The sequence below is a fragment of the Schistocerca americana genome, chromosome 3 (assembly GCF_021461395.2).
Source record: "Schistocerca americana isolate TAMUIC-IGC-003095 chromosome 3, iqSchAmer2.1, whole genome shotgun sequence".
Classification (NCBI taxonomy): Eukaryota; Metazoa; Arthropoda; class Insecta; order Orthoptera; family Acrididae; genus Schistocerca; species Schistocerca americana.
The window spans coordinates 843,105,767-843,124,524 of record NC_060121.1 but is presented as its reverse complement, the minus strand read 5'-3'; the positions used below and the strand labels follow the sequence as shown (position 1 = coordinate 843,124,524).

The following is an 18,758-nucleotide window of genomic DNA, read 5'->3' as shown; positions in this document are numbered from 1 at the left end:
GTACCATGCCAACTGCGGACTAGGTGAACATCATTTTGGACTATCTGCATTCGCTCGTACTTGTTGTCCTCTTCAACGGCAATAGCATCTTCCAGCAGTATAACTGCCCATATCACAAGGCCAGAATGGGGTTACTGTGCTTTGAAAAGCAATAATGTGAAATCACGTTGATGTGTTGCCCACCGAAACTTCGGCTCAGATGTATACGATGGAACATATGTGAAATGTTTTCGGGTCTAAGGTGCTTCATGTCCATAGACCCCAACCTTGTAATTTACGACAACTGCGTGACCTGCGCGTAGACATCTTATGCCACATACCAGTGCTGAACTCGGACACCGAGAGCTGAGATAAACCTCAGCACCTGCCAACTTTCATAAATCAAAAATCAGGAGATCCAGTTTTAAAAGTCGGAAGGTATGAATGATCAAAAACCGCGGCTCATTTTCAGTATAATCTCGAGACATCTGAAGTCTTCCCCTGTGACGTCACAAAGCTATAAAGGGCTATAAAAATGAAAGTAAAAACATTAGAACTATCCAAAACGTTGATTCGTAAAATTATGGAAAGGCAACCACTTACCTGTAGCGGAGTCATGCATAGCGCACAGAAACACGTAAAAGAAAACATTTAACCTACCATCTATTCCGTTATCACAGTTCGACCATAAGTTTTTACCGCCTTATTTCGAACTTTAACTTTTTGTGTCGGCCTATCACGCTAATAAGTAACTTCAACTTCTAACACTGAATTGCAGTTTTTTACTGTTATTCACGAAGTTAATATTGTATCGGTGGTTTTTTGTTTCAACGTGTTTTGAAATTTATTTTTTTTTTCCATGGCAAAACCTACAGGATGCAAACGACGGACCTTTCTTAGGGTCGATAATGCACGGAACTGTTCCGAAAATTTGCTTCAAGAAAACAGCGTTATATTTTTTGTCCATAATGAGAAACAAAACACCAATCCAAAATACTATATGGTCAATAAGATGAAAGCGAAACAACTGCTTATACGAAAATAAATCCTTTCGCAGATTCAGGCAACAAAATAACACTCTCAGTTATCCACTCTAAAGATTTAGAGCGATTATAAAAACAATAAATAATAAGCGACTTCATTTAAACTTAATGACAATAAATAGATACAGGTCTAAGCAGAGAACAACACTGAGCAGTATGAGCATATACTTCACAGAAGGCGCGTGAATGTGGAAAATGCACTGTCGATAAACAACTCACACGGGACTTAGTGATTTCTTTAAATTTCGATACATGTATCGATTAAAAGCGAATAATGAGCGAAGGACTTCCGACCATTGACAAAAAAAATGAAATGGTGGGTTTTAGAAACAAATGTATTAGAACTGACGATAGTTAGCTAAATATCTGGAGAAATGAAATAATCGGGAGACGGGAGAAAAAGTTGAAAAGCGGAACTTTTTCGCCTAAATCGTGAGAGTTAATGTTTACGGTAATCTTAATATGTGCCAACGGCCTTGCCGCAGTGGTAACGCCGGTTCCCGTCAGATTACCGAAGTTAAGCGCTGTCGGGCTGGGCTAACACTTGGATGGGTGACCATCCGGTCTGCCGAGCGCTGTTGGAAAGCAGGGTGCACTCAGCCCTTGTGATGCAAACTGAGGAGCTACTTGATTGGAAAGTAGCGGCTCCCGTCTCGTAAACTGAAATACGGCCGGGAGAACGGTGTGCTGACAACATGCTCCGCCACATCAGCATCCAGTGACGCCCGTGTGCTGAGGATGACACGGCTGCCGCTCGGTACCGTTGAGCCTTCATGGCCTGTTCAGGAGGAGATCTATGTAGGCCAAGTCATTGTTCGATGAACGTCCCTCCCCTCCCTCTCCCCGACACACACTCACATGACTACACCCTCGAAACACTGAGGATTAAAGACCTCATTGGCCGTTCGGTACACTTAACACCCTGCATAATTAAAAAAAAAATAAAAAAAAAAGAGACTCGTCTCCAGTCAGCCGCTGCCCAGTTTGTGTTGCTTGACCCACTGAACACTTGTAGTTTTAGGTGCCAGTGTGAGAAATGGCCTTCTACGAGGTACCCCACACCAAATGGCTGCTGAATGCAGTTCCCGTTACAGTTTTCTCTTTTCTCTCGGTAGTTGACTGAGATGGAGGTGCATTTACTGGCAGCAGCGGTAATATTCCTGTCGTATTTCAAACCGATTGTCAATTAAAAGGTATATTTTTACGACCACTGTTCTTACGACGTCTTACATGGTTGGAAGTGGTACGCCGCTCCTTGGGGACACGCTGAACACTCCATGTTGAGTGTTGATATGACAATAAATCGGCTAACTTTATTTATGATGTGATAATGGGCACGTCCAAACACTGTAGTTTCTTTTTGCTATTCCATCAAGTCTGCACGTCGACACATGGTACAGCAGTGTTTCTATACACACTAGATATCAGAATTGGAGCGAGTACTAGTCTAGTGCTGCGGGCTGCATATTTCACAAATCAAGGCGTCGCATTACATCAGTGCTAACGGGCTTCCTTCATTCACGCTGTGGTTCCATGAGTATGGTTACTCTGAGAACTGTGGCACATGCAGGGGTGTAAGACTAGTCGTGACTTACTGTTAGTACGAAGTGTTGAGTGCTACAGACAAGGGATTTCAAACTGATTTCGTATCTCTATATTTCCAGAATGCTTTTGACACTGTGCAACACAAGCGGCTTGTAGTGAAATTGCTTGCTTGTGGAATATCGTCTTAGTTATGTAACTGGGTTCGTGATATCCTGTCAGAGAGGTCACAGTTCGTACTGACGGAAAGTCATCGAGCCAGCCGCTGTGGTAGAGTGGTTCTAGGCACTTTAGTCCGGAAAAGCGCTGCTGCAGGTTCGAATTATGCCTCGGGCATGGATGTGTGTGATGTCCTTAGTTTAGTTAGGTTTAAGTAGTTCTAAGTCTAGGGGACTGATGACCTCAGATGTTAAGTCCCTTAGTGCTTAGAGCAATTTGACCATTTGACCGAAGTCATCGAGTAAAACAAAAGTGATTTCTGCCGTTCCACAAGGTAGTGTTAAAGGCCCCCTATTGTTCCTTATCTATATAAACGATTTATGACACAATATGAGCAGCAAACTTCGCCATGTTATTGGTTCTGTAGGCATTTTCAAACTGTTTCAGTGCACCTAGCAAATAGGATTCCTTCACCATCCACGATGAGTATCATGGTTTGAAATGGAGCGAGTTGAGATAGCCATTATTTAATGCTGATTGGAAGACAGCAGAAGCTGTTGACACCAAAGGGCAATTATAATAATTACATTATTCTGTACCTCCCTGCAGAGAATATAGTCTTGAGCGTGTTATAGATAATTTCACTAATGTCATTAAAGGTTCGGTCATCATTTGAATCAAATATTAATGAATCAGTGTAACTCTGCTTTAAGGAGTTACTGTCCCAAATGTGTGTCTTTTTTATAACTTTCCTAAAGTTTCTTTTATGACACACTTTCGTAGTTACGTTAGTTTGCTTTGCAAACAGTCTTGTGCACTGGAATTTGTCGCCAGTTCTTTTAATAGTTCACTTTTGAAGATGTGAAAACTGCTTACCATTTCATGCTGCTTCTGTGGCGTTGTGCAAGAAACAAATTTAGCCAGTACATCACATTCACCATGTTTCCCAATTAAAATGATTTATAGTTCAAAATTATTCCCAGATAAACTCATAAACGGGAGTTAACCCTCTTTTGAAATTTTCGTGTCCTGTGAAAAAATAAAATAAAATGGCTACTAGAATCTCTGGTAATCTAATTTTACAGATTAAACTATTGGTGCTATCCTGCAACCAGCTTGAAGTACACTCCTGGAAATGGAAAAAAGAACACATTGACACCGGTGTGTCAGACCCACCATACTTGCTCCGGACACTGCGAGAGGGCTGTACAAGCAATGATCACACGCACGGCACAGCGGACACACCAGGAACCGCGGTGTTGGCCGTCGAATGGCGCTAGCTGCGCAGCATTTGTGCACCGCCGCCGTCAGTGTCAGCCAGTTTGCCGTGGCATACGGAGCTCCATCGCAGTCTTTAACACTGGTAGCATGCCGCGACAGCGTGGACGTGAACCGTATGTGCAGTTGACGGACTTTGAGCGAGGGCGTATAGTGGGCATGCGGGAGGCCGGGTGGACGTACCGCCGAATTGCTCAACACGTGGGGCGTGAGGTCTCCACAGTACATCGATGTTGTCGCCAGTGGTCGGCGGAAGGTGCACGTGCCCGTCGACCTGGGACCGGACCGCAGCGACGCACGGATGCACGCCAAGACCGTAGGATCCTACGCAGTGCCGTAGGGGACCGCACCGCCACTTCCCAGCAAATTAGGGACACTGTTGCTCCTGGGGTATCGGCGAGGACCATTCGCAACCGTCTCCATGAAGCTGGGCTACGGTCCCGCACACCGTTAGGCCGTCTTCCGCTCACGCCCCAACATCGTGCAGCCCGCCTCCAGTGGTGTCGCGACAGGCGTGAATGGAGGGACGAATGGAGACGTGTCGTCTTCAGCGATGAGAGTCGCTTCTGCCTTGGTGCCAATGATGGTCGTATGCGTGTTTGGCGCCGTGCAGGTGAGCGCCACAATCAGTACTGCATACGACCGAGGCACACAGGGCCAACACCCGGCATCATGGTGTGGGGAGCGATCTCCTACACTGGCCGTACACCACTGGTGATCGTCGAGGGGACACTGAATAGTGGACAGTACATCCAAACCGTCATCGAACCCATCGTTCTACCATTCCTAGACCGGCAAGGGAACTTGCTGTTCCAACAGGACAATGCACGTCCGCATGTATCCCGTGCCACCCAACGTGCTCTAGAAGGTGTAAGTCAACTACCCTGGCCAGCAAGATCTCCGGATCTGTCCCCCATTGAGCATGTTTGGGACTGGATGAAGCGTCGTCTCACGCGATCTGCACGTCCAGCACGAACGCTGGTCCAACTGAGGCGCCAGGTGGAAATGGCATGGCAAGCCGTTCCACAGGACTACATCCAGCATCTCTACGATCGTCTCCTTGGGAGAATAGCAGCCTGCAATGCTGCGAAAGGTGGATATACACTGTACTAGTGCCGACATTGTGCATGCTCTGTTGCCTGTGTCTATGTGCCTGTGGTTCTGTCAGTGTGATCATGTGATGTATCTGACCCCAGGAATGTGTCAATAAAGTTTCCCCTTCCTGGGACAATGAATTCACGGTGTTCTTATTTCAATTTCCAGGAGTGTATTTTATTTCACACTGTAATGATGTGGTACGTCTGCTTTGTGAAATCTTTTCCTACATTTGGATGAAACAGGCTACAAACTGCTTGATTCGTTATATAGACTTGTTAGTTAAGATTTCACATGAAGTCAATTTGATTAACCTTTAATTTGGTTAATCTAAAAATGTCTCTGCATCACAAAATGCTTCAGTTAACTGCTCTGATATCGCTAGATTAAAGTTTGTTTTTAAAGCCTGAAAACATATGATGTGACGCCCATATTCTAAATTTAATACCGCTTTCCATTTGTCAGCTCAGAAGAACTTAATAAAAGGAAAGGTGTTGTGTTCCAGGCTTGGTTCAACATGCGGCTGGCTGCCTGGAGGAAGGAGCAGGGATTGCCTGCGAGTTTTGGCCACTTCAACAGCTACTGATTCGAAATTACAGACGCACTTCGCTCTAGTAAGAAAAGCGATGAATTAACTAAAGAAATAAACACCAAAGGTTTATTAATTTCCTTAAAAAGACAGCTTCACAAATTCAGTTTTTTTGTTGTGACTTGTTTTGATAGTAGATCATATGTGAAAATTTAATTGTATATATTTATTTATGCGTTACAGAGTGCTGCAAAATGTGTTTTATACTGACGTTTCAAGCTTTAGAAGTATACATTTTGTTAACGATTTCTGGTACCTTTACAGACTGAATAATTAGAGTGAGTATCTTCATTTGACACCAGTATACTGTAACCAATGATTTCGTCTCAAAATTTATTTGTTACATCTTCCACTACTGCATATGGTGTCTCATCCTGCAGAAATACCACAGAAACCCTGGGTGAAGACTTATTTAGCATCCATAATCTCCCAGTAAGAGAAAACAAAATGGTGATAGAGCTGGCTCACTCCTGAGCATGATCTATGTTGCATCATATAAAGGTCAGCTTGTATTGCAAATGTTTACAATTATCATGAGCGTACATATTAGTTGATTAACTTAGTATTGATGTATATTGCTTTTCTCCTGAATAATTTTCCATGTCAGATAGAATATAGAACTATTTTTCTATACAGTTTTAAGAATTTAGTGTTATGTTAGCACAAATCTGTAAACTTGATCTGTAGACTAGTAGCTTAGGAAAGATTAGTTAAATCATTATTTGTAAATTACCCATGTTGTATGTATTCTAATGTTACATTAATTCAATTCAGCAGATGTACTGTCAAAGAGCTATATGTTTGTTACAAATAAATGCAGTATATAATGATTAGCAAATCATAATTGACATGTGTTAATAACTCTTGTCATTGAGTGAAATACTTCACAAAGATATTAGTATCTGTCCTATGCTCCTTCTCATTGATAATCTTTTAGAAAGTGTAAAGATCATAGCAAGCCACTGAACATCAGCCTGAGACTTTTTGTTGTCACAGTGTATGAACAGCTCTTATAATTTAACAATTTTGTATTTACACTTAATAACCATGACTTAAAAACTGTGTTTCTAGAGAACATCATAATTGTTGGCCTGTACAAAAGTTGGTTAAAATATAATTAAGGGCAAGACAAAGAGGATTACTCTAAATGTATCATAGCCAACAGAAGACAAGCAGGTAAGAGCTTATACATGTTGAGTTTATGACATAGTAAAAGGAACAGAAATACAAAATGATGAAACATTCAACATCATGCAAGATAGAAAAGTTTTGGGAACAAAAACATGCCAGAACAGCTGTTACATACTAAGGACAAGTCATATCAAATAACAGAGTAGTAAGTTGTCTAACACACTATGTTGTAACAGTTAAAATTTTATCGAACTGTGCTGTTAGAGTGAATAAAATGGCCTTACATATTTTTTTTTGATGAAATGTGGATACAAGACGTTCATTAAAGTTTACTGTCATAACAGTCATGACTGACTTCATGCATCCACCACTATTCGTTCATCATCAACAGTTTAACGTCCACTGCTGAATAAAGTCTTCCTCTACATTTATCAGTGGATTTTGGTTTTCAGTCATGCAATACCTTATAGCTTTTACATATTTCCTTATGTTATTTACTTACCCTCCTTAAGGTCATTATTTCAGTCATATCTCATGGAATCAAGCAAATGACATCCTCAAACTATCTACACTTTATTAATCTTCATTACAGTCATTATTATATATTTCACTTCAGTCTGTTTCCCTACCCACTTCTTTGTTTCCCTTTATCTCATAGCAATTAACGACATACCTGATCCCATTGCTTGCTGAACAATACTTGTTTTTTTTATTATTTCCTCATAAACAGTCCACATGCCTCTGTCATAGGTGAAAGGTTTCTGTTTCAAGTACATTGAAAATTTTGCTTTAAAACGATTATTTCACTTACCAAATCACTGTTAATTTCTTTTTCTGGCCATCATGTAATTGCCTTCAGCTGGTTCCATGTTTCATTGGTAATGTAGTAAATTTCCTTTTCAGTGACATGATTATGTATCTTTAGTCTTGAAGATATTTTTGAATGAACTTCTAAAATCCAGTATAGTCTATAATCCTCTTGTTATTGTGCAGTTGAATCAGTTGTCTTATCTCGTTCCATTAGAGGTTTTCTTTTCTTTAGCATTTTGCATACTGTCACCTGCAAAATCTGCATTTACATAAAAATACTTTTTTAAATTATTGCTCTTCCACTATATTCACATAACATTTATTTCCTAAGATATTGGATTCCTTACCTACTTCAACCTAATATACGTTTCTGTCCTTAAATAAATTCCTATAATCTGCACTAATCACATACTGTCTGAAGAGTGTGTTTCTTTTTAGCTATGTTATCTAATTTTCAGCTGAAAGTATTGGTTCTGTCATACAATTTTATATGCAGATAAACTAAGATGGCTGTAACATCAGTGTTCTGACTGCATTTACTGTTCTACAATGGACAATGAGGGAAAATAGTGTTGCATTTCACAGTACATAAAAGGTTATTATTAGATATTTTATGTCCTAATGTAATATCTGAAATTTAGTTTCATTTTAAATACTCATTAATTCTGCTTCTACTCATACGTATGTCTTTGAGATATAGTTTCCAGCTATTTTTATAGATTTTAATTCCTTTTATTTTATTGAGGTAGGTAGACTGTTTAAAAAAATCTTTCACTGTTTACCTGCAGGACTCATTGTCAGTTTGAGATTTCTTCTTGTTCTGTAGACCTGCACATCTTTATTAAGGTCATGGTTATCATTTGTTCACATATTATAATTTATATACAAAATGTGCACTGTCATAACACTATCTTGCACAACAGCTTGTCTACAGGACTATCTGGATGCTGTTGCAGCCATAGACATCACCACTCTTCTCTCTATTACAAATATTCTTTTGAAGTAGCCATCCTGTGCTCTTTCTCATATGTGAATAGGACAGATGTGAGTTGACACCCTTCACATCCACAACATTTGCTATTCTGTGTTTGAGGAAAATCTGTGTGTTTATATTTTTACATAGCACATCCATGTACTTATGAATCTATGATTACTTGGAAACCTAAAATTGCTTTGGACTGTTGCACATAATACAATTTATTTATTATTACAGTTAATATCAATTTAAATTCTATTTGTCCCTACTCAGTTTAGTTTTCAACATAAATTCTTTAGGAGAAATACTAATGTTAAACATGTTGTTGTATTACATCTGTCATTTCACATATCATATCCAAAGTTTCCCACAGAAGAAACATTCTTTAGTTTTTTCCTTTGTTATGTTCAAACCCATCATTAATATCTTTTAGGGGATTTGTTGTCATTAAACTTACAAGTTTCTGAAAGTCTGGATGTAGTTCTCCTACTTCTTTATCAAAATATGCACATGTTGCTGTTAAATTTCTTTCACTTATGTTTACAACAAGTCAAGTTGTCCTGTCTGAGATTCTTTAAATTTTTGTAATATTGTTTTCAATTTTCTTGTTTTCAATAAACATAACATTTTAATTTACTCACTGGGCTGTTTCTGTGTGATGGAATCAGATGGCCTATTTTTTTATTTATTTGGTCATCAGGCTTTCTCCTCATTGGTGATGCCTGTATTATATCTTATTTAATCCTCTTCTAATTCCACTACCCTATCTTTGGCTCTTAAATGTTTTGCAATTTGTTGTCTTTAAATAAACAGTAATAGTGTCATTTGTGTTACTAAGGCTCATGTTATTACCTGTTTAGCCAAAAATCTTGTAACAATGTGTGGAACAGTAGCAGCTGAGAGTGCCCTGTGACTTACTGCAATTGCACGAGTTCACTGAGTCCATTCATTGTAGGTCACACATAGCAGTACGACCTGGACATTTGATCATGTTGCAGAATTATGCTGAGCACTAATAACTTCTGCAAAAATGTGCAGAGAGTTAGGCTTCAGTAGAACTTTGCTTACGACAGTATCAGCTTAGGGTTGAGTGCATGTAAATCTCAGAGTATTGGATCGGTATGAAGAGTTCGCATGGTAAGCATGTGCCAGTGGAGACATCAAATTAATTCTATCACTTATCAGTGAATTACCCTTTGGGTGTCTCATATCTAAGTGCTTTTAGATATAGAGAGCCACAGCCACAGCCACAAGTACTAAGAGTTTGTGAGCAGTCCCTCTATATCTGTTTCCCATAAAGTGATCCAACAATATGTTTACCCTTTGGGTTCTAGTACCTGTTTCATATTCTGGGATCTAATTTGCTACGTGTATTTATATCATCATTTCCTTTCAGGTCATTTGATAGTAATTTTGTTCCATAATACTGCTCTGTCTTTTCCAGGATGTTTCTCTCTTCTGTCTCAAGTATAGATACAGCTGTTGTATTTCATTCCCATTTTCTTTGTCTCTTTTGGGCTAGAGTCATTTTTGAAAGATATGGCCCTCATAAAAACTATTTTATATTCAAATAGGAATACCATTGTGGTTGATAATGAAACTGGGTGACTGATTACTGTATGTACCAGCTCTTTTTTCAATATGTTCATTTTTTCTGTAGAACACACTGTATTGTGGTTGTTCCTATATTTGTGCACACTGCAATAAAAATATGTCTTATGATTGTACATTTGTGTATCAGTCAACTTCAATACCATCATACTGAATATCAATCTTCATTTCAGCATGCTTGGTAACAGTGGAAGGATGAGACTTTGCACAGAAGCGACTTAGTTTCTGTTAACAGAAACATAATACTCATATTTCACAGGATTAACATTACATTAAAAATACCAGCAACATCTATGAAATTGGCAAGAAAGAAAAAAATATTTGCCTGTACCACCTTCTTAACATTTTTTTACCATGTGGGAATGAAATAAGTTTTTAATGATGAAGGACATAGTACCCTGCTGTAATGCATCTCAGAATGAAGATCAGGCAGTTGCATATTTAACTTACTAATAATGGTTTTGTTTCTTTCTCTTACACATCTTAGACGTGGTCTGAAATACTGTTACACAGATTCATAAATTTTTTATATATAGTGACTCAGACAGAGTTTGATTAAAAAAGATATTCATGGTGCAAAAAGCTGAAATTATTAATAATACATAATTTTTGCCACAACAGCTGTGCCAAATAATGGGTGAACAAGAGAACAAAGGAACATTTAATTTGTTAACTCAAAGAAAGACAGTAAATAACCTGAAGTTAAAATATGCATAAAACTATGTATAATAATTATATTAAATTCTGGACCTTATTTCTATCCAACAAGTTAGTAATATAATGTCTCTGAGAAGTTCTAAGGGTATGTAAAACTGATTAAGGTTCAGATTCATCTGTCTGTTTGCTTATATGTCTACTTTTATAAAAATTTGTAGCTTTTAGCTGCCACAATATTTAGCCACCTTACTTATCGCTTACTACAACAATTTAGAAGAACAGAATGATAGCTCAAAGTATTAAATTTATATTTCAATGCAGTTTTATACCATAGGAGGTAATTTCATCCATTAAATGATTTCAAAGAAGGGAAATCACAAAATTAGGAACCAGCATTTCGGTAAGGATTTGGAATATAAGAAATACAACTTTGTTATCTGATTAATACAAAGCCAAATAATTCTCTCTGATACTAAGTACCAATCATAAGTCACAGAATAGTTGACAGAATGGAAAGCTAGGGAAGGACTGTAAGATCTGTGCACCATTGCAGCAAACATTAGTTTGTTGTAACATATAAGAACACTTTCTGTGGATGATGTGATTATTTTTAGTAGCTGAACAATTTTCATGCAAGATTAACTTTGGTTCAGAATATAGAAATTGTCCCAGTCAGTCTTCTCTTCTGAAATTTTTTCATCTGAAAATGGAAAGATAGCAGGATTTAGATGAATGCTAAATTGTTATCCTTCAGTAGGACGCTGGCAACATGCTATATTGTTATGTAATGAGAAATATTATACATCCATCCGGTCTGTTAATATGTGGGGGATTTATTGATTAAATACACCAGAATGTTACCATACTGTAAATGGGAAGTAATCACCTGAAGTATGTAACTACAGGCCATACCTTATTAACCAACAGATAATTTTAAAGATTAATTTGTGAACTACTTTTTGTCTGTTTATCCATTTGTTAAGCTTGTGACTCCCTTCTCATTTTGCCATCTTCCTCCTTAAATTCTTCTGTCACTTTTAACTATTTGCCATTAGTGTATGATAGTGCCCAGCATAGTGCCCAGAGTCGATCGCGGTCCTCTGGTTTGGAGCCGTGTGGAGGGTCTAAACCAGAGGCTCAGACGACTCTGTGACTATAATCGTTGCAAATTCATCGACCTCCGTTATTAGGTGGAGAACTGTAGGGCCCCCCTAGACAGGTCAGGCGTGCACTACACACCGGAAGCAGCTACTAGGGTAGCAGAGTACGTGTGGCGTGCACACGGGGGTTTTTTAGGTTAGAGGGACCCCCCCTTGGGCGAAACGATAAAATACCTACGGCTTACCAGAGAGGACATTATCATCGTTGATAAAGAACGTCCGTCCTCAGAGACCAAAAACAGGAAAAGTTAACGTAATATTGGTAAACTGCAGGAGTATCCAGGGCAAGGTTCCTGAATTAGTATCTCTTATTGAAGTAAATAGTGCGCATATAGTATTAGGAACGGAAAGTTGGTTAAAACCGGAAGTGAACAGTAACGAAATACTAGACACAGAATGGAATATATACCGCAAGGATAGGATAAACGCCAATGGTGGAGGAGTATTTATAGCAGTAAAGAATTCAATAATATCCAGTGAAGTTATTAGCGAATGCGAATGTGAAATAATCTGGGTTAAGTTAAGTATCAAAGGTGGGTCAGATATGATAGTCGGATGCTTCTATAGACCACCTGCATCAGCAACCGTAGTAGTTGAGCGCCTCAGAGAGAACCTGCAGAACGTCGTGAAGAAGTTTCGTGATCATACTATTGTAATAGGGGGAGACTTCAATCTACCAGGTATAGAATGGGATAGTCACACAATCAGAACTGGAGCCAGGGACAGAGACTCTTGTGACATTATCCTGACTGCCTTGTCCGAGAATTACTTCGAGCAGATAGTTAGAGAACCAACTCGTGAAGCTAACGTTTTAGACCTCATAGCAACAAATAGACCGGAACTTTTCGACTCCGTGAATGTAGAAGAGGGTATCAGTGATCATAAGTCAGTGGTTGCATCAATGACTACAAGTGTAATAAGAAATGCCAAGAAAGGAAGGAAAATATATTTGCTTAACAAGAGTGATAGGGCACAAATCGCAGAATATCTGAGTGACCACCATCAAACGTTCATTTCTGAGGAAGAGGATGTGGAACAAAAATGGAAAAAATTCAGAAACATCGTCCAGTACGCCTTAGATAAGTTCGTACCGACTAAGGTCCAAAGCGAGGGGAAAGATCCACCGTGGTATAACAATCATGTACGAAAGGTACTACGGAAACAAAGAAAGCTTCATCATAGGTTTAAGAATAGTCGAATCATAGCTGATAAGGAAAAGCTGAACGAAGCGAAAAAGAGAGTAAAGAGAGCAATGAGAGAAGCATTCAACGAATTCGAACATAAAACATTGGCAAACAATCTAAACAAGAACCCTAAAAAGTTTTGGTCATATGTAAAATCGGTAAGCGGATCTAAATCCCCTATTCAGTCACTCGTTGACCACGATGGCACCGAAACAGAGGACGACCGAAGAAAGGCAGAAATACTGAATTCAGTGTTCCGAAACTGTTTCACTGCGGAAAATCGTAACACGGTCCCTGACTTCAGCCGTCGCACGGACGCCAAAATGGAAAATATTGAAATAAACGATATCGGAATTGAAAAACAACTGCTATCACTTAGTAGCGGAAAAGCATCCGGACCAGACGAGATACCCTTAAGATTCTACAGTGATTATGCTAAAGAACTTGCCCCCTTTCTATCAGCAATTTATCGTAGATCGCTGGAAGAACGTAAAGTACCTAGCGACTGGAAGAAAGCGCAGGTCGTTCCCATTTTCAAGAAGGGTCATAAATCAGATGCAAATAATTATAGGCCTATTTCGCTTACGTCAATCTGTTGTAGAATAATGGAACATGTTTTGTGTTCTCGTATTATTCTTAGATAATACAAATCTCCTTCATCATAACCAACATGGATTCCGCAAACAGAGATCATGTGAAACTCAGCTCGCCCTATTTGCCCAAGAAATTCACAGTGCCGTAGACACTGGCGAGCAGATTGATGCCGTATTCCTGGACTTCAGGAAGGCATTTGATACGGTTCCGCACTTACGTTTAGTGAAAAAAATACGAGCTTACGGAATATCGGACCAGGTTTGTGATTGGATTCAGGATTTCCTAGAAGAAAGAACACAACATGTCATTCTTAACGGTTCAAAATCTGCAGATGTAGAGGTAATTTCGGGAGTACCGCAGGGAAGCGTGATAGGACCTTTATTGTTTACAATATACATAAATGACTTAGTTGACAACATCGGTAGCTCCGTGAGGCTATTTGCAGATGACACGGTTGTCTACAAGAAAGTAGCAACATCAGAAGACTCGTACGTACTCCAGGAGGACCTGCAGAGGATTAATGCATGGTGCGACAGCTGGCAGCTTTCCCTAAACGTAGATAAATGTAATATAATGCGCATACATAGGGGCAGAAATCCATTCCAGTACGATTATGCCATAGGTGGTAAATCATTGGAAGCGGTAACGACTGTAAAATACTTAGGAGTTAACTATCCGGAGCGATCTGAAGTGGAATGATCACATAAAACAAATAGTGGGAAAAGCAGGCGCCAGGTTGAGATTCATAGGAAGAATTCTAAGAAAATGTGACTCATCGACGAAAGAAGTAGCTTACAAAACGCTTGTTCGTCCGATTCTTGAGTATTGCTCATCAGTATGGGACCCTTACCAGGTTGGATTAATAGAAGAGATAGACATGATCCAGCGAAAAGCAGCGCGATTCGTCATGGGGACATTTAGTCAGCGCGAGAGCGTTACGGAGATGCTGAACAAGCTCCAGTGGCGGACACTTCAAGAAAGGCGTTACGCAATACGGAGAGGTTTATTATCGAAATTACGAGAGAGCACATTCCGGGAAGAGATGGGCAACATATTACTACCGCCCACATATATCTCGCGTAATGATCACAACGAAAAGATCCGAGAAATTAGAGCAAATACGGAGACTTACAAGCAGTCGTTCTTCCCACGCACAATTCGTGAATGGAACAGGGAAGGGGGGATCAGATAGTGGTACAATAAGTACCCTCCGCCACACACCGTAAGGTGGCTCGCGGAGTATAGATGTAGATGTAGATATGTGAGTATAATCTGCATTTTCATATAAGAGAAAGGTTGGACCTCAGTTTTAAAGTATATAACACCAGATCTAATTCTGTGCTTAGTTTCATATATGTAACTGATTTTCTAATTTATTTTAAGTATTCCTAGTTAGTATCTTGTACTATAGGGTGAAATCGGTAATTGTTTTGTAACTTAAACTTTATTATTGATGTGTAAACCAATATATATTCTGTACTAATTATAAATATTTGGAAGACAAAATACTAGTAATCTTGAACTATCTATTTGGCTGCATTAGAAAACATGTCAACAAAGCTAGCCCTCAATTAATTTCAAAGTAATTAACAGTTTGTCAAAAGTATTGTTTGCATAACTACATATGTTAATTTCACGATTTAAGCAAATAATTCGGCCTTCTCTTGTAATAGAAGAAACTGTTAAAAAGATGCAATTTTTCGATGTGTTCAGTTAATTTAATTAGTTAAGTTTTAATTGTAATTTTTGTAAATTTCACTTGGAACAATGTGTAAGTTCAGTACATGTTATTGTGAGGATATATGAGGGCCCAGTTTTTGGTCATGAAACAGTCAGTCCATGGCGGAGTTTCAGAAGAGGAATCTGTGGTGCTTAGAACGACAACAATGCATCAACTTAACAGTGAAATAAGTCTTACACCAATAGATCATGTGTTAAAACACACAGTGTCCACTCCACATGTACCTTTCTATTCTTCAAGAACTGTGAACTTTGTGGTTAGTTTTTTACTGCTTGTAGATATTCAATAGTAAACAATTGTAGCAGCATGTGGCAGTTTGCCTGAAAACTATTAATGAGGCTTATTGAAAGTTAAACAATAGTGGCCGGCTGGTGTGGCCGTGCGGTTATAGGCACTTCAGTCTGGAACCGCATGACCGCTACGGTCGCAGGTTCGAATCCTGCCTCGGGCATGGATGTGTGTGATGCCCTTAGGTTAGTTATGTTTAAGTAGTTCTAAGTTCTAGGGGACTTATGACCACAGATGTTAAGTCCCATAGTGCTCAGAGCCATTTGAACCATTTTAAACAATAGTGCACTGGTCAAATACCTGTGTATTATTGGGGTTTTGTGAACAAAGAAATTAAGGTACTGTGAATTGCAACTGTGAATCTGTCAGCTACATCATTTACAGTAGACAGTACAGCATGTCCACCCTCTATTTTTCAGCCAGAACGTCAACACCAAGGACAACAAACAAAGAAACAAAGGAAGCAGAACTGCTACAAGCAGAAAAATATTTACTTTGCTGGACTGCTTTTGATCTAATCTTCATTTACCAGTTAGTAAAATGATTTAAATATCACACTTATTTTTAGTCATTCAGAGGTCCTTCAAACATTCATTTGAAAACAGAATAAAATATATATCTAAGCCTGTATTCTCTTGTATTTATTTGTGCTTGATTACAATACTTAAATTTTCCATAAACAGAGACTAGGATAGCTTTCGTGAGTCTATTAGTGAAATCATGAAATGCTGAAGTAAAATCTTTGTTCCTATGTCAACATTATTGTTGATCCTCCCAGTATAAGAGTGGAGCTATCAATTGACAATTTACATTTACCTGACTACCAGAATTTTAGAAATTTTTGGGTGACTTTTTTTTTTCAAAGTGGATCCTTACTATAAGAGATTAACCAAACTATAATTCATTCAATTCAAAATATCAAATAGAAGATATTTCACTGAAGTCGAAAACAGTTTTAAAATGATCCTTTAGATTTATTGTTCCCACAAAATTGATACACTGTAATACATTAATGAATGATATAATTATATAAAAATGTTCACCAATCATCAGAATTTTTCCCCGCCAATTACAATATGGACTGTGCAAACTGTCAGCTTTCCTTAGTCCATCTGAGAATTCTAGTACTGAAGATTAAAATTATTCACTACTCATTTTACATTGATGAATTAGAATCAAGAAACCCAGTTGAGATAATCTGCCTCTCTGGTATACATACGTTCAGTGTTAAATGTAACAAGGTTCAGGTTAGTGTCTTACTTCTGTGAAACAGCTACAGAAAAGCAGGAGGCTGCCCTATTCACCTAAGATTATTAAATGTTTAAGAACATTTATTTTAATAAATTTTATTTAGAGCAGTATATGAGAGCATCCACATGAGAACAACTTCATAGTGGATCTGTCATAATTGTAACTACAGGGAGCACCAAGAGGAAATTTTAAACTATTCATAAATAATATTGAAACTCTTATGGCCTGTTTAACAATAAACACAAATAAGTAGTGGTTTGTGGTGATTTTGTCATTGTTCTTCATAAAGAGTTATTGCAGTCAGTAATGTTATAATTCAATTCAATTCCTATCGTAAATTTTCTCTATAAAGTAACTAGCCACTTCCAAAATCTTTACAGACTAATTTAATGAGCAGAACATCATTACAAAACCAATATTTCATTGCTTTTCAGATCAAGGCATGCATTTTTTCATGTTAAGTATTAATACAGATAAAAATGTACATAATGGGCGTTTTTTTTTGGAATTTGTTCAGGGAGATGAACTGGACAGATTTTGACAGTGCTCATGGTGTAAATTAAAAAATCAATGCATATATTAGTGATATTCTGGCACTATGTGAAAATGAGTTGCCTTGAAAGTAACTCAGATTAGACTGAAATCTATAAAAACCATAGATACTCAAGGATTGTAATTGTCTTGTTTGACATAAAGGAAATATATGTCAGTCAGGGACAGCACTGGTGTTGATACTGTTACTCATTGCAAAAAATATTGTAGAATATTGATGTAAGTAATCTAGACATGAAAGAAAACACATTATGAAAAGTGGATAGTATAGCCCATGCAGGATATGGTGGCCGATGTTCAGTGACCAATTTTCGTTCACAGCACTGGGAGAGTTCATTCGTTTGTTCAGAAGGGGAGGCTGACAATGTCTGAAACATCTTTGCTAGTCGGTGATGAGAGAATTGAGGCGCACGCCCTGAAATCGTACTCAAACTATTTTTCAGGAAACTTTTGAGAAAAAGGATCATTTTTGTTGTACTTATAGCTTTATATCTCAGGTTGAGGATGGCGTATCGTCATTTCGTTAGGGACATGGTTATTGTGATATTTATGTGGAAGTAAGCACAGCGCGAAATTCGAAGAAGTTCGTAAGGAAAAATTCAGGGTGCTATGATTTTGCTTCTGGTCCATATTATATAATATGTTGCAGTGTATGAAATTTAGCTAACATATTGAATTTTTCTTTAGACTTGGCTGGAGGTCTTTACCTGTCGCCAATCTCGAGAAAATTGATCTGATGTAGCATGCTCATTTGCGATTGCGCCGTGCCAGCAATAAAACCAGAGACAGATGTCCACAACATACCTCATATTTCATAAACGGTCTGAGATATTGAAATGAGATTTTGACAAATAATAGCACACACAGAGGAGAGTATTTTGCGATATGGTTGTTACGCAAAATTCATTGTCTAGCGTGTTTTCCCACTAACTACAGACTTTTTCGATGAAAGAATGCAGTTTTTAAGTGCCATCGATACCTAGTGAAACGTGAAATGCTCTGGGTTTTAGAAGAACATAAGTGAAGACGTTAAAAATTTATTTTGTACTGAGAATGCGCTTTTTCACAAGCTACTGACCTTACTTTTACTTAGTTCCTCACTTAATAAACTTAATAAA

At 38.3% G+C, this 18,758-nt stretch overlaps 1 protein-coding gene and 1 pseudogene across 1 annotated transcript in view; both read left to right on the top strand.

Moving 5' to 3' along the window:
• The window catches only part of LOC124605811 (homeodomain-only protein-like), a 372,556-nt gene extending 366,027 nt beyond the window's left edge, over positions 1-6,529 (top strand). The window contains exon 5 of the mRNA XM_047137720.1: positions 5,602-6,529. Coding sequence (XP_046993676.1) covers positions 5,602-5,682 — 81 coding nt within the window. The 3' untranslated portion in view covers positions 5,683-6,529. The remainder of the gene's footprint in view (positions 1-5,601) is intronic.
• LOC124607769 lies at positions 1,489-1,606 on the top strand (annotated as a pseudogene).
• Positions 6,530-18,758: the final 12,229 nt, after the last annotated feature.